The 16,246-nt window shown below is 48.3% G+C and overlaps 1 protein-coding gene across 6 annotated transcripts in view; it reads right to left on the reverse strand.

Annotated features, from left to right (window-relative positions):
• Positions 1-2,697: 2,697 nt before the first annotated feature.
• PTBP1 (polypyrimidine tract binding protein 1) overlaps positions 2,698-16,246 on the reverse strand; it is a 28,207-nt gene continuing 14,658 nt past the window's right edge. For 2 of the 6 annotated variants that reach the window (XM_058858496.1, XM_058858499.1), the window contains 11 exons: positions 15,603-15,749; positions 14,538-14,708; positions 13,091-13,201; positions 12,577-12,790; positions 11,294-11,368; positions 9,869-10,014; positions 7,310-7,343; positions 6,677-6,769; positions 6,154-6,370; positions 5,848-5,925; positions 2,698-5,521 (listed from right to left, as the gene is read on the reverse strand). In XM_058858496.1, the coding sequence (XP_058714479.1) occupies positions 5,389-5,521; positions 5,848-5,925; positions 6,154-6,370; positions 6,677-6,769; positions 7,310-7,343; positions 9,869-10,014; positions 11,294-11,368; positions 12,577-12,790; positions 13,091-13,201; positions 14,538-14,708; positions 15,603-15,749 (1,419 nt within the window). In that variant the 3' untranslated portion in view covers positions 2,698-5,388. Of the gene's footprint in view, positions 5,522-5,847; positions 5,926-6,153; positions 6,371-6,676; positions 6,770-7,309; positions 7,344-9,868; positions 10,015-11,293; positions 11,369-12,576; positions 12,791-13,090; positions 13,202-14,537; positions 14,709-15,551; positions 15,750-16,246 lie in introns of all 6 variants that reach the window. The other 4 variants (XM_058858494.1, XM_058858498.1, XM_058858497.1 and 1 more) reach the window with 3 other exon arrangements.

Consider the following 16,246-nt stretch of genomic DNA (forward strand, 5'->3'; position numbering starts at 1 on the left):
ACAGCTGAAGCTGCTGTGGTTTGAAAAGCAAATAAACACGTGGATGTTTCCAGGCTGGGTTCCTTCGGCAGGGTGGGGGGCAGCTGGGTCCCACGGCTGGGGGGGGTAGGACCAGGGCTCCATGGGAGTTCCCAGCTCCAGGGAGCCATAGTTGGGGCAGCCGCGTCCACCCCGCTACAGGACACTGCCGATGGCACCAAACTGCCACTGCCAATTGGATTAACAGTGGATATCCCAAAGCCTTTGCCTTGCAAACATATGGATTATCCACATAACCCTGACTCGGTGCTGGAAAAGCCACCCGGGATTAGCGGGAGGATTGTGACAGCAGCTCGTGGTGCGGGGGGGTGTGGGGGTCTCTGGGGGGTTGGAGATGAGGGGTCCAATGCCAACCAGCGCGAGGGCCGTGGGGCTGCTCCATCCATCCATCCATCCATCCATCCATCCATCCATCCATCCATCCATCCATCCATCCATCCATCCATCCATGCTGTGGCTGACCCGGGGAGGTGACCCGGAGCCGCTGGCCAAGGTCACCGGGATTGGGGCTGTGCTCCAGCGGTCCTTGCTGGGGGTCGGGGCGATGTGGGGGCTCCCAGCCCAGCAGCCTCACGTCGCCCCCGCGCTCACGGCTCATTGCGGTGCCGATGGCGTCACACGCCGCTTCCCGGTGCCTCTGACCCAGCGGTTTCCATGGCAACTGACAGCCCCGCATCGCTCTCGCGGTCTCGGGCAACCCCCCAGCCCCGCATCCGCAGCCCCCGATCCCCCTCGGGCAGCCCTCAGCAGCCGCTGCTGCATCGCTTGGGGACCCGTGGGGTCGGGAAGGAGCATCCTCATCCTCATCCTCATCCTCATCCTCATCCTCATCCTCATCCTCATCCTCCCCCCGGCTCCGCACAGGGCTGCCAGCCCCCACCTCAGCTCCGGCCCGGACTGCCTGGGCACCACACACGTGTCGGTGTCCCGGCCTTCCCCGCTGGGGACAGCCTCCCTCTGCCGGGAGTCCCCGCAGGTCCCCGTGTCCCCCCGGTGAGCCCCAGGGGCAGGGCTCGGCTTTGTGACACACAAAGGGCTCAGCCCCGCTCCCGGCCCCGCCCCGGGGCTCGCTGTGCCAGCGATTTGGGGTTGCTGCTCCGGGGTTCCCGCTGGCCGCTAATTCCCTTTCCGCAGCCAGGGAGGCCGGGTTTCAGGGTGCTCACTCCGCAGGCAGCATCTTCTCCCGGCTGGAAGAGCCTTTTGGTGCAGCAGCCCCCGCTTTCCCCGAGTCAGCGTTTTCCCGTTCAGCTTCAGGGCAGTTTTCCCAGAGGCCGGACACGGTCAGAGCCGGCCCGGGGAACACGGTCAGAACCGGCCCGGGGAACACGGTCAGAGCCAGCCCCGGGAACACGGTCAGAACCGGCCCGGGGAACACGGTCAGAACCGGCCCGGGGAGCACGGTCAGAACCGGCCCGGGGAACACGGTCAGAGCCGGCCCGGGGAAAACGGTCAGAACCGGCCCGGGAACACGGTCAGAGCCGGCCTGGGGAACACGGTCAGAACCGGCCCGGGAACACGGTGAGAGCCGGCCCGGGAACACGGTCAGAACCGGCCCCGGGGAGCACGGTCAGAACCGGCCCGGGGAACACGGGGAACACGGGCAGAGCCGGCCCGGGGAACACGCAGAGGCAGCCCCGACACGGGCTCTGCTCTATGTGGGCACGGCCCGTCCCGGGGCCAGGCTGGGGGAGCTGCCGTGGGAAGGGGGGACAGGAGAACCCCCGAAGCCACCGCTGTCCCCATGGGGGCCCCCGCTCATCGCTGCCACCCCGGTGGGATCTTCCTCCCGTGCCAGCGGCCGAGCAGTGTCCGAGGGGCCAGGGAAGGACACGGGAATGCCCACGATGGTTGCAAAGCCTGGGCTGGGCCCCAGAGAACCAACCCCGGAGCGATGTTCCTGCTCACTCTGCAGGGCAGCAAAGCATCCCCCTGGGCCCAGCTTTCACAGGCACAGGCAGCAGCAGCTGTTACAAATCCCATTAGCCTTTCAAGGAACAACAGTAGTCCCTTTCAGCAGCCCCCGGCTCCGGCAGGACCCCCTCGGTAACCCTGGAGCCACAGGGCTGTGCAAACGCCTGTGGAATGCGCTGGAGCCTAATGGCAGCTCAGCCCAGAGGGACGGGGCCAGCAGAGCCACAACAGCAGCTCCAGGTGGGGATTGTCTCCACGCACTTTTGGACAAGGGTTTGAGCATCCAGGTAAGAACCACATCCCTAAAGAAGCACCGCGCTGCTCCTCAGGCAGCTCATGGAGAGATGGGAATTGCACCTCCTCCCACAGGATGGAGAATGCCACATCCAGCCCCACAGCTACAGCACAGGACTAGAGAGAGGAGGGTTTGACTCAAAGTGGGTTATTTTTCATGGATATTAGCCAGAACATATGGAAAGTTTAGGAACATGAAGTAACAAAGTGCTGGAGCGTGACACAGGCAGGGCAGCAGCGAGGGCCCGACAGCCTCAGGCCTTGGGGCTCCAGCCTGGCACGGAGGGACGGGAGGGCCAGACCCCATCCCACGGCTCCACAGAGACAGGGACACACACTGCCAGCCCAGAGTGTGTGAAAAGTCAAAGTTAAATAAAATGAGGCAGCTGGAATTACATGAGAAGGAAAAATCAGAAGCAAAACAGGCACAATAAAGAGGAGGAAGATCAGGAGTGAAGGATACAGAAGAATTTATTGAAAGCACAAGTACAGACTGGGCACCAACTGCTTCTACAATCTCAACAGAAATAATGGAGCTACAGAAAGGTACAAAGGTTGTTATAAAATAGTTTTAATTTCTTTTTGCATTACAAACATTCTTTGAAAGAGGCAATGGAATTCTGATGGTGTGTACGCTTCCCCTCCCCACCCACCTTCCACAATACTGAACCTGGAATTGCTGTTATCAAAATATACAATACATCTGGTCACCATAAAAAACTGGGTTTTGCTGCCCCTCATGTCTTACAACAGGTATAAAAAAATTATAAATATGTACACCCTTAGTTACTCACATTCTTTACATGCAAACACAGGATCCGAAGGGAGCACCCGCTGTGCTGGGGGCGCCTGGTTACCCCAAATCCATCTGCAATTTGCACGGGACACCCGGAGCATCCCGGCCAGGGCCCGGCCCCGGGAGCCTCCCCTGCACTGGGGAGGGTGATGGGGGGCACTGAGCAGTTACCCCAGTGCTGCTGGGCTGGGTGCCCTGTGGGAGGAGCAGGTGTTTCAGTAGGGAGGGCATGAGCCAACAATGCCCCTCCTCAGCTGTGCCCTCCCCTGCAGGATGCTGGCAGGGCCTCGGGGAGCTTTGCAGGGGCAGATCCCTGGCTCCAGCACAGCTCACCCAGATTTAGAGGTACCCAAAAGCAGCTGGGGTGATGCTGTCTTGCCCTCCTCAGGGGTACCCAGCTCGCCACAGCCCCAGCGAGACCCCCACTCGGATCTCACACGCTTCTCCAGCATAACTCATAACCTTGAGAGTCCAGGGAGGAACTACAGAAAGTTAAGACTTTTTCAAACACTCAGTGCTAGGCAAGTCAAGAGCTCCCACACCAAGCAAGGAAATCAGAACTTGCAACACTAAGACAATTAAAAAACAAACTTTGGTCCACAATTTGCAGAAAAACCCTGAAAAAAAGTACAAGATTCTTGTTATTTTGCATCCGAACAGGTTGCAGGTTAGAGGGAAATGTAAGGCAACATCGGATCACACGGAATAGAAGGCAGAATGGCCCGGGAAAGAGTTGTAAGCCAGAAAAAAAAAAAAATAAAAACGGTTGTATCATTGGGAAAAACTGATCTGCTGCATTCTACTTTTAATAAATTCCCTTCCTAGAACAACATCTGGGCTTATAGGTTCAAAAGGTAAAAAAAAAATCTTTAGCCTGGGTCCTTTTCCTTCCATTCCCGAGCTGTTTGTGCTCATTCTCTCACACCCTCGGCTCTGCTCATCCTCAGCCACGACCTCAGCCTGGAAACTACTCCTGCCCTACAGCTTCAATTACAAAACAAAGAAAATAAAGTACAGTATACACGGGTAATACCACAAAGGAGTAAATTTAGATTACGTTTATACCATCTTATCATTCTATAAAAGGTACTTAAAACTATTTCTTTTGCATATAAAGAGATTAGAATATTTGGTCAACTGGAAATATTGCTAGGCACAGAGGACAGCAACGGCATCAAAGTATAATACAAGGATTCAAACAAAAGCTCAAATGCTGAAGACATGCTCTAAGAACGATGGCGGAGCTACAGCAGCCTCGTTAATCTCCAATTAGGGGCACAAAGGTACCTCTTGCAGGTACCTTTCTAATTGTGGGGTATCCAAGGATTCTCCAAATCCTAGCCAAGCATTTAGGTATATACACACACAATTTTGACAAACTCTGATTCATCTTCACAAGTGTCCCACAGCGGCTCTTTTGTCCCTCGCCAATGCTCTGTGAGGGCAGAGCCTGCGGGCTCGCTCCTGACACTGGAATGTGATTTGGCCTTGGGAATGCTCCCCCACCCAGACCTTTGCTCAGCCACAAAGGCTCTCAGGTAACTCCCACCTGAGTTTGCAGGTGGCAATGACCCACGAGCAGACGGGGAAGTGGCACTGGGCACACGTGGAGATGGAGACACACACGGGGCAGCGGGGAACGACTGCCCCGAGTCACAGCCCAAAATCTCCTGTATTCATTTTGCCAGCTCCCCCAGCTGATCGTCAGCCAGAGCCGCTCCCCCCCTCAGCTCTGCCCATCCCCTCCCTGCAGCTCAGATGTTTTCCCCAAAGAAGTAGAAGGTTTAAGGCACAGGACAGCAGGTGCACAGGTAAGGTGGGATCAACGCAACTGAGTGTTGTGCTGGGCAGGTTGGGAGCTCCTGGTCACCACAATCCTGACTCCAAGGCGCTACAGTGAATTCACACAGTGGTTTTAGGTCTTTCAAGGCATGGATGGGTATGGAAATTAAAAAAGGCATCAATGTGAAACCTGATAAAACTTGTTGGGATCTGCTTTTTGGGGGAGGAGGAGCAGGAGGGGAGGGGAATTTCCCAGAGCAGGTTCCACAGTGTAAACTTGAACTTGTGATTTTTATTGGAACAGTCAAGATTGTTACCCATCACCGCAAGGTTAGCAAGAGGAATTAATTTTCTTTTTTTTTTTTAAAAACCGGTAAACTGATTTCTCTTTAAAAAAATAAAATCTCTGGTCTTTTAAGGTCACTTCAGCTGCATTTTTAAAGTGGCTTTTTTTTTTTTTTTCTGGAATGATGGAAGTTGAAACCCTGGTGTCCAGCCTTCTAAGGTCAAGGCTGAACCCCAGAGGTTTTAAGTCAAGTCCATTTTTACTCAGGCCTTCCCAAGCTCTAAATGGTGGACTTGGAGAAGGACACGCGCAGGTGATGGTTCTCCCCCAGGTCATGATTGTGGAGGTCAATGAGGGACTGAATGGCTTCTTCCACAGAGCCCATCTGGATCAGAGCCATTTTACGGTCCTTCCTGACAAGACACAAGTTTCAGGCATGTTCAGTTCCATTGCAGGAGTTTCTGCAGCTTGATCCAAGTTCTCCCATCCATCAGAGAATTGACCCCCCCAAGTACCTGCAGCACACTCACTCTTTAGAGTGTCCTTGTGGCAAGCACACGCAGCCCTACTGCTCACTCAGTGCTCAACCCAAGGCTACTCAGGAATTCTTTACTCCAGAGTCAAACACTGTTAGTAGGGATTCTGCTCACCTTTGAGCCTTTGCCTGGAACCAAGTACTTCCACCCCCTCCTGTATGAAAAGCCCAAAGTAATAAGAGGAGATAACACAAAACACTTACTGGAAGAATTTGAATCCTTTGACCATCCCACCATTGCTTGAAAATAACAACTTAAGGTCTTCTTCAGTTACTGAAGGTCTGAAAGAAAAAAAAATTTCCAGTCAAACAGATGTTGACAGACCAAGGTAATCTCAAAAAACTAATTCTCATCAGAGACTTTTCTAAATTCCCATCCTCTTGGCATGGCAACATAATTGGAACAGGGAGCTGAGTGAGCTCTCCTGACAGCAACACAGAGCTTCCCTCACAGAGGATGCAAACACTTGAATACTCAACCAGCCAGGAACTCTCCCTGTGGATACTTACGGAATATTGGACAGATGAAGAGTGGCAGAAGGGGGAAAGATGTTTTGGAAATTTTTGGAGCCTGGTTTCTTGAAACGATGTAGAGGAGAAGTCCCAAAGTCCTTGGTCAGGCCGTGATCCTCCTGGTTCTCACGGGGCAGCTGCACTGTCTGGTGCTTGGACAGTGTGATACGGATGGGCTTCCCGTGGAGCTTCTGCCCATTCAAGTGGCTCATGGCTGCAAGAGGAGGACAGACCTGACTGCAGGGTACTTCAGTTTTATCCAGACGTGAACTCAAGGCCAGAATTTCACTGCCCTTGCAGACACCACACACCCTGCAGGGTCCCTCTGCCTCGCTGTGTTCTTTGCTTACTTCCCTCTCGCACCCACGAGCCACCCCAGCCCCAGAGCTGCCCCACAGCCAGGCCCCAAAGGCATGGATACCTTTGGGTCTTCTGCTGGAAGAGAATAAAGTACCAATATTAAAGTTTTAACTGCTCATTTTGTCCCTAACTGCCCAGAGTCTGACTCTGCAAAGCTTACCAAGCTGGGCCTGATTTCCATCAGCCATCTGAACCAGGGCATTATCTTTCTTATTAAATAAAATCTTCACCCTCTGCACATCACCATAGACTCCTTCAAAGAGGGAGGAAACAAGAAGAGTCTTAGGTAAGGAAACAAAAAGTCTAATTCAACTTAACATCAGCTAATCAATCCAACAGCAAAAACATCCATTCCCAACCAGAACTGATCTCATTCCAACCATGGCTACATATTCTGCTCTAATTAAGGGAATTCTTTATATAGCAGAATAATAATGGAACAATACATTAAAGAAAAGACACTGGGTTTCAGCAAAAAGCCAAAATCTTACTGCCAGAAGACTGGACAATTTCGCATGCTCTCTCAATTTAAAACTCTTATCAAAGACATGCAAAGCAATAACCCATGCAGAACTGAACCAAAACCAAAGGCAAACTAAATTAAACAGCAAACTAAGTAAACAATGTAAAACCAAAATTAAGCATTCAAAAAAAGAAAAAAAAAAAAAAAAGAAAAAAAAGAAAAAAAAAAAGAAAAAAAAGGCAAACTGCAAACTGTACATTTCTGAAGTATCAAAAAGTAATTTCAAATAAATGAAAAACAAGGTAATAAAAAGTGTGAATAATAACATACCGAAAAGAATAAAGAGGCATTGGGGTGTAACTCTCTTTAGAGAACAGCAGAGCAAGGCAGCGGAGGGACAGGGAAGAGGTAAGGAATCGAAGGGGAGAGCGAGGTTGCACAAATCGTCCACAACGAGGAAGGGCAGAGTCCCCGCAGGAAATGGCGAAATTGGTTGATGGATGATGAAGTTTTCAAGATGGTTAATATTGAAGGGCAGGTTGGTTTCCGAAGAGCAGGGTTTGTTTTATATATTTTTTTTTTTTTTTGGAAGGGGAATGTTTTTATTTTTTTGTTTCAAGCAACAACAGGAAGCAGAAGTACCGTGCAGTCAGTTGGCAAAGAAATTCCGGATCGGGGGAAGAAAAAAAAATTCAGGGATGGGGAGAAAAGAAAAAAGTAGCAAAAAACACAGGTCAGTAAATACATAAGGAATATGTAGTGTTCCATCAGTCAGATTTATAGAATTCTACATACAATAACTTGCTTACAGAAACAGTTAATAGGTTTTACCTAGTGGAACACAATGATAAAGAAAAGGCATTTTTACTTCAGATATACAAAGGAGTAAGAGACAGTATCCTCCCAGAGTGACTTTCACAGGCTGCAATGACCAATTCAATTGCAATGGCATTCCCTAAAATTTGACTAAAAATATTTTCTCTGTTCACAATTAATAAACTTTATGGACCAAGTCACAAACAGCTTCATTGGCTGCTTTGGGGTCAGGAACTTCAGGAAGCAATCCATGCCATAACACTTGGCTGGAAAGAAACAAGGAACATCCACCTTGGATACCAACCACTGCTTTAAACAAAGAGATCATGTGGATGAGCAGCTGTACTGCCACAAATCCCACTCCAAGGTCTGCTGGAAACACTCAGATAAAGGAGCTGGTACCTTGTTTGTAGAGGACTGTTCCGTTCCTGCTCCATGGCCTGACCTCACCATGCAGAAACCCACAGTACTGGGTCACCACAAGCTGAGATGTGTGGACTGCTCCCACTCTCATGGAGAAAAAAGGAGCCATTTCAGCTCCCATGATTCCCACTCAGGAAAATCCCATGGCAGAGCAGTCACTCCAGGCAATACTGTCTCTTTACTAACTGGTTGTGGCACAGGTAAGTTTCTACAACACTGATTATACAGGCAGTGGAAAAAGTTTCATGTCTGTTAGTTCACAGCTTCAGTCCAAGTCCCAAAGTCTCTCTAGCCCAAAGACAAGCTGGATGGAGAGTGAAGAGCTCCTCAAAAAAAAAAACCACAGGGCATGAAATAACTGCTTGCTCCTGTCTAAACAGAGCTGTGAGCAATCTGAGAGGTGCAGCACAGCTCCTTGGCCCTGCCACTGCCATCCAGGCACCCAACAGCATCCTGGGAGAACACTTGGAAACATCACACTGGTCAGGAATAATGATGCCTGCAATTATCAGGACTTATGGTGGAACAAGCCAGAGATGAGAGACCCTGGAATGGCAGAGCAGTTTCCAGGCAGCACGAGCAGCAAATCCCAAAACTGTTCCACAGCCCCTGCTGTTATTTCATGCCCTGGAGAGAACAGCAATGACAGGTTAAGAGCAGTCTGAAATATGATCCAATTGGTTCATCTCATTAAGAGCAAAATAATTTGATTGTTCATCACATCCAGGCTTCCCCTTTGATCCAAAGAGGTTTTGTGGTGACTCTGCCATCACTGGTAAGTTTTACAGCTTTGCAAAGTGCTATTAACGTGTGTGCACAGTCCCACCAGTTACAGCTCCTCAGCAGAGCCCCATCACTCTGCTGAACACCAGAGGTTCTACACTTTCAATCCAACCAGATCCAGAGGCTGACTGAAGGAAAATCCAAGCCCCCCCATATCCAATTCCCTTATGGTGCTGTATTTTATTAAACAAGGTTTTTGTTCAAATATCACTTGCTTTATTTTTAGAGAAACCCAAATAATTCAACTCACTCAGTTAAGTAGAATTGAAAATGTAAACTGTGAGCTGTTAAGGGGTTTAGCTAAGGAAAAACTTCCAGGAATCCTGGAAGGGGGGAAATGTGCAAGCACATGGCAGAGGAAATACTGCACAGGTACAAGGTCAAGCTAGCAGGGATCCAGACACTACACAGAAAGAGCAAAGGTCAGCATGAAGCCTCTCTGTAGTTCTGAATTAATGTATTAAAAACTACAACATGCCAAGGAAAAGGAATGGACATGACTATTCTGTGACCCAAATGACACTGTTCCATGGGAATGGTGGGGAGACTCCACACAGAAGAGGGAGGAAGGGACAGGCATTGTAGTTTCTGAGGGACAAGAGCAGGCAGGCAGCATCCTTGGCTTTGAACCAAGGAAGAGCAATTTCAATCTGAGATGGACTTTCCCATTTCCCTTCAGCAACTAGAGTACTGCTCTGCCCTGCACCTGGGGCTGTCAGAGCACAGCAGCGGCTGCTCTAGAGGTGCCGCTTCCTTTGGATACAGCAGGATTTCACTTTCAATGAATTTCAGCCCAATCTGTGTTTAGAAAGTGAAAGCAGAGATAACAGGAAGGAGAAAAAAAAGTAAAGTTAGGACTGCACTAACCTCTGGGATCAGATTGCTAACCAGCAGCACGGAGTGCCCTGTCCCAGACAGGCCGGGAATGGCAATCCGTCCTGCTGCAGCCGCCGCAGCTGCTGCTGGAATAGCCAAAGGAGCTAGTGCTCCAGGAACACTTGGAACTGTCAGGCCTGGAAATTAAAGAATATTAACCAGTAAAGAATTAACAGCATGTACTCTAGTGTATTTGCTGCACCAGAAGGGAGAAGAGCACACCCTCTGAACCATGCAAGTCATCATTCCCAACAGTGCCCATGTAATCCCAAGGGCAACAGGAGCCTCCGCTTCTGGTGCTGCAGGAAATGTTCTGGTTTCTAACAGGATTTGCTCTTGCAGTGCCTGGTGCTGAGCAGGTGCCTCAGCACTGTTGTGCGTGCTTTGCAAGCAGCGGATGAGCACAAAGCCTCAGCTTTGCTGTGCAGGGCAGGTGTCACACATGGGGTGTGGGGAGGGTCCGTCCAACCAGGGCATGCACAATGTGCTGTCAACACACATGCAACCACCAGGTACCCTGTGCCACCCAGCTCTCCTGAGTGGGAACCACTGCAGCTGGATTTACAGGCATTCCCAGACAGCTCTCAGTACCAGCTGGCACCTCCTGTACTGGCCCTTCAAGGGCAAGAGCTTTAGAGCTCAAGAAAAAACTGCTGGTGGTCAATTCCATGGATTACTCCTCAAAGCAGCCCTGGCTTGTTTCCTCAGCAGGGCTGGATGTTACCAAAACAGTAACGCCTCAACAGCCCACTCTGTGCTTGTTTGTCATAAGCAAGGAAATTCCATCATGTTTCCAGAACATCAACATGTCTTGGAATGCTGAGAACCCCAGCAAGGCTTGTTTAGGCTGGCACTCCTGTAAGCATGTTCAGCACCTCCAGTTTTCAGACTCTTGGCTACTTCTGGAAGCAGCAATGATCTGTTACCTACAGCATGAGCTGTGAGCTTCCAAGTGCAACTGCCCCAGCACGTGGAATCTGTATCATGATTAAATACCAGCTTTCTCAAAATATTTAAGAAAAAAAATTGACAGATTCTTTGCTTCTGACCACATTTACAGCTGTCAAATAGAAATTCTCTGTAAGGACATGAAGAAATTCCAAGTACAAGGACTTATATTTCCTCACCATCTCCCCACATTATTTCAAAGACTGCCTTTACTGTCTCTCCCATCCTGCTTTATGTATCTTCCTCCCACCACCACGACATTGCTGCAGCTGCACACAGCATTCCTAGCTGAAATGATATACTGGATCACCAGTCCCTTCTATATCCAAATGCCAGCACTTTAAATTTACTATTTTTACTATTTTGTTTGGCTAACCCAACCAAAAATATCACTATTTTGCTTTAAAACATTAAGATGCTTCAGCAACAGAAAGCCTACATAAAATTTCGATTTATGAAATACAGTACCTGTAGCCTGAGGAATGGCAAAAGTAGGAGGAAAGCCAGCTCCAGCATATGGAGGAGAGATTATTCCTGGGGCACCTGGGAAAAACACACACATTATAAAAAAATGCCCAACAGCAGGAAAACTCTAAATTTCACAGAGCTACATAATATTCTGAGCTGGAAAAGACCAACAAGGATTATCAAGTCCAGCTCCTGGCCCTACACAGGACAGACCCAACAATCCCACCATGTGCCTCAGAGTGTTGTCCAAATGCTTGTCCAACTCTGTCAGGCTTGGTGTTGTGACCACTGCCCTGGGAAGGCTGTTCAGGGCCCAGCCACCCTCTGGGTGAAGAACTTCTTCCTAATATCTAACATAAATCATCCTAAACTTAGCCAAAATACCTTGATCTGTATTTCAACAGAAGCATTTAGTTGAAAGCTAAATCCTAAAACACAACCAGCAATTCAAAAATGCCTCTCATGTAACAATGGACTTCCAGAAATGACCAAAACAATTCCTGGGCAAACACCAGGAGGCACCAGAGGCACCGGCTACTGGGACTGACATGGGATTTGGCACTAATCTGATCCTCAATGATCCCCAAATGTTCTGCCTTAGTTACACTCTATTCCAAAATTTTCACCAAATACACCAGGATGGCATCCCCTCCCCTTCTCCTGACACACTGTCCTGACTGACTGTGCTTGAGATCACCCAAAAAACCCACCAACAACGGTATAAGCAAAAGTTACATTTAATGTTAAACTACAAAGCACAATTGGCAAGATTCATTGGCAAGATTCTCTCTACTTACAAAGGACAGCTAAAGCACAAGGGAAAGCAAGCAATAACTGAACCAAACAAAATAGGGGCAATCAAAAGAGAAATGAAGTCTACCAAGATGTGCGTGTAAAAACAGTGTAAACAAGGATGAAAAGGAATGCGGCCTAAAGCTTAACAATACTTAAACTTAACAGTACTTTAACTTGATTTATACCTGAATTTAGAGCTTAACCATAACAATTTAACAGAGAAGTAACACTTAACAGCATTTGGTCTAAATTGTAACTATAACTTGACCTAGGTTCCAGATGTGCTGTAGCATATAAGCAAAGGGTGTGCACGCAGAAGGAAACAATCAGTGCAAGATAAGATATCTTTGGAAAAATATCCCTCAGAAAGAGCTGAGCCCAGGTGGTATTTGCAAGGACAAGGCCTAACAAGAACTGCTCAGAGCACAGTGCAGAATGAAAAGAAGCAGGGGGGTGAGGGTGTTTCCCAAAGACACACACACACACACCAGTTGGCTTTGTCCTGATCCCACTTCCTGAACGCTCACCAAAAGCAGCTGCCATGGTCTGGTCCAGGGTGGGCTGGTTGTCCCCAGAGGGCAGATCTGGGCGAGTGTAGTCTCTGCTCTTGTCATTGTTGTACTTTACATTGAGACTTGTGAGCTTGGAGAAGTCAATGCGCAGTGTGCAGCAGGCGTTGTAGATGTTCTGTCCATCCAGAGACTGTGAGGAAACAAAACCAGTCCTCACCCACATGCATTCAGATCAAGCTCACAGTAATTGCTCTCTCTCTCTGGTGTTAAGCCATCTCATAGCTCCACCTGAGAGCAGGTATCTCATGTGGAGACAGCTCTGCTTCATTCAGCCTCTCTGGCAGCCTCCAAGCCACATATGGGAGCAACTCCCTCCCATTCCTGCTCTGTCCTTGGGGTATGCTGGTGTCAGCCCACCCTGATGCCCACCCTGATCTTGGATTAAACAAGGCAAACCCAAGTGAGAGTAACCCAGGTATGCAGCACTCACCAGCTTGGCATGCTGAGAACTCATGGGGTCAGCATATTGCAACAAGGCCTGAAACTGGTGGTTCTTCGTGAATGTGATGATTTTCAAAACTGTACCAAATTTGGAAAAGATCTGCAAGATAATATTTGTGTATCTTGTTATCACAGTTCCAGTAAGATGATTTCATATTGATCTCTTATTACAAGCAGAAATAAAAGTCATCCCTTCAGCCTGCCAGCTTTTCAACTGCAGTACTGAAAGTTTTAAACCACACTGTGGGCATTGCTTGACTGGCACCATGGCATCAGCCTAGAACACACCAGAGTGACTGAACTGCTCCCCAGCAGTTTGTTTATTCTGGGTTATTAAACAGTGTTAGAGTCTGAGGCACAGAGTGTGCCCTTGTCTCTGATATCCAAGAAAACACTGAATTCCATATAACACCATGAAAACAATTGTTAAAGTTAAATAGAAAAACTAAAAGTGTGTGTAGATTAGAGAGTTTTCTTAAGTCACTGGGTGAAAAAGATGAAGTTTAGAGTACAAGCTAGTTTAGAGAACAGAAAACAAGATGGAGGGTTTAGGGTGTCGTCTCTTTTCCTTCTTCATCTTCTTCTAGAGGTTTTTGGGCAGTAATAGGTGACTGGATAGAGAATGCTGCAATGCAGCATACAGGTGTTGGGTCATTGGGTCACTAAGAAAAATAATTTACGTGTCTATTGTTAATTGGGTAAGAATAAGTATAAAGATAAAAAGGCTGTGCAATTTGGGGCCATTTTGTGCTTTTCAAGCCAACTTGAGCCAAAGCTGTGGTGGGTTGAACTTGAGCAAAAAGTCCAGGGTGGACTGCTAAGTCTTTTGATAATATATATTAATAAACACGAAAAACAAGAAGTAAACGAGCCTTTGGAGAATCTTTCCTGAAACAGAATTGAGATAAGGGGAACTCCCCTTTGAGGGAGTATCCCAAGGGGCTCAGCCCTGAGGAGACTGAGATTCCACAGCAACAAAACAGGAATATTCACAAACACCTTCATGAACTCTACCTCTTCCAGGAATTTCAGGAATTCTTAAATGCAGTCAAGCTTGCATTTTAAACATCAAGATAACAATAAGCAATCACAGCAGACAGAAGGAACTTTCCAAAATGGCCACTTCCTAAATAGCTCCTGGACACTGTATTTATTTTCCAGGCCCCAACACAAGGCTGAGGAGCAGCTACTTTTGCTAAAACCTAAAGATAACCTGAAGAACTGTAATCAACCCAAAAAAGTGGACCAGGACTCAAATCTCTGGAAATTAAAAACATGCAAGAGTGGGGGACCAAAACTAGCAGCATCTTCTGCAGGTGTATGGTCTCCAAAGAAGTCTGACAGTTCTATTCAGAACTTGCATTGTACGAACACCAACCACAGACTTTGCAACAACAGCAGGACAATCTTCAAGCAATTGTGGTGATGTGTTTTACCTGGTGCAGAACATCTAGAGTGACAGGGTAGAAGAGATTCTCCACAATGATTCTCAGGACAGGGCTCTGGCCAGCCATCGCCATCCCTGCATCGACAGCCGCGGCTGTGGCGGCCAGCGCCACGGCCCCGGCCTGCACCTGGGTCACGGCTTGCAGAGCTGCTTGGGCACGCTGCAGGAACAAAAGAAGCTGTTAGACCCACACTTCTGCTTCCAAAAAAACACACAGTCAGTTCTCCTTGAGCTCCCTCTCTGCAAACAGCCCGCTGAACTCAGCAGTGAGCAGAACAGCACGTGCTGCTCCAAGGGCTGGGGAATGTTTGAGACAGGACCAATAAAGACCACCCCAACCAATAAGGGCAAGGCAAAAATACAAACTAAATCACCCATGGAGTACCTATGCTATGAAAAATCTTGCTTGGCATAAACTGCTGCAGCAAAATTATCTCATTGTTCTGAATCCATCTCCAGAATCCTAGACAAGCTGACAGGACTGGAGGATTGATGCATAATTGCACAGGTATCCAGAAGTGAGAAGTGCCTGGGGGCTCTGCAGAGGCCCCTAACAAACAGAACACTCGTGCTCCAGCTGTGAGAGGCACCCAACAGCAGCATCTCATCTGCAAAGCATGGGAGGCTCTGATCCTGATCAGAATCAGCTCAAAAAGTGAGAGCAGACAAAGCAGATGTGCTGGCAGCCACCCCTGACAAAGAGCCACAACACTTGAACTTCTTTCTAGTGTTCCTGTCCTAAAAGGTTGCCAAAAGGGGCTGAGCTAAAACTAGGAACTTTTTCTCCTCTACAGAGCGTGTGGTGCAAAGATCCTTGAGACCTATTGGGTTCAGGTGCTGCCACCTCAAAACTGCACCTACCAGCACCAGGCTTTGCACTATCACAGGTGAGTTCTGCCCCATCAGGGCTGCACTTGATAGAAATTTTTTAAGCATTAGGAACAAACATCCTAAAGCACCAGATGCTACTCAAGTCCATGGATCCCAAGCAAGCAGCAGAGACCTGGCTGCGTGTCCCCCCTCCCTGGGATGACAATGCAGAGAACAAACTGACTGCTTGGTTTGGAGAGTTGTCTGTCTTCAGCTCCTTGTGGTTGGAGAACTGGATATAGATGGGCTGGCTCCGGAGCACCGGAGTGACTGTGGTGTAGTAGTTCACCATGGTGTTGGCTGTCTCCTCCGTGTTCATCTCTATGAAAGCCTGGGAAGTGAAACCCAACATGGACACGGTCACACCAGGACAGCACCGGGTCACCCCAAACCCCAAATTGGGTTTTCATGTGTTTTTGTACACAGAACTGTATAAAATCCAACTATAAGTAGAACAAATCAGGATCTTCCCTCTCCAGACTGATTTAATGCAATGCTTCAGTCTCACCCTAAGATCTCCATGCTATGTGTACTTTGATCTATGTGTCTGGAAGAACACAAAAACAGAGCAACAATCCAGACTCTTCACTTCTCTCCAGGGCAAGAAGCCCCCTCACTGCTCCACACCCTTAAGGGCTTCTCTCCCACAGAGGAGAAACATAAGGGATTGTAGCAAGTCACTGTAGTAAGCACTTGCATATAATCACACCATGCAATATATCAGAGGCACCTTTTCATAATTAAGATTAAAGACATTATTTTAACCAATGATTAAAGTTAGCTTGCTTTTTTACTCCTTAATTTGCAAGATAATTTTAGTTACCAAAT

This window comes from Poecile atricapillus, chromosome 28 (assembly GCF_030490865.1).
Source record: "Poecile atricapillus isolate bPoeAtr1 chromosome 28, bPoeAtr1.hap1, whole genome shotgun sequence".
Classification (NCBI taxonomy): Eukaryota; Metazoa; Chordata; class Aves; order Passeriformes; family Paridae; genus Poecile; species Poecile atricapillus.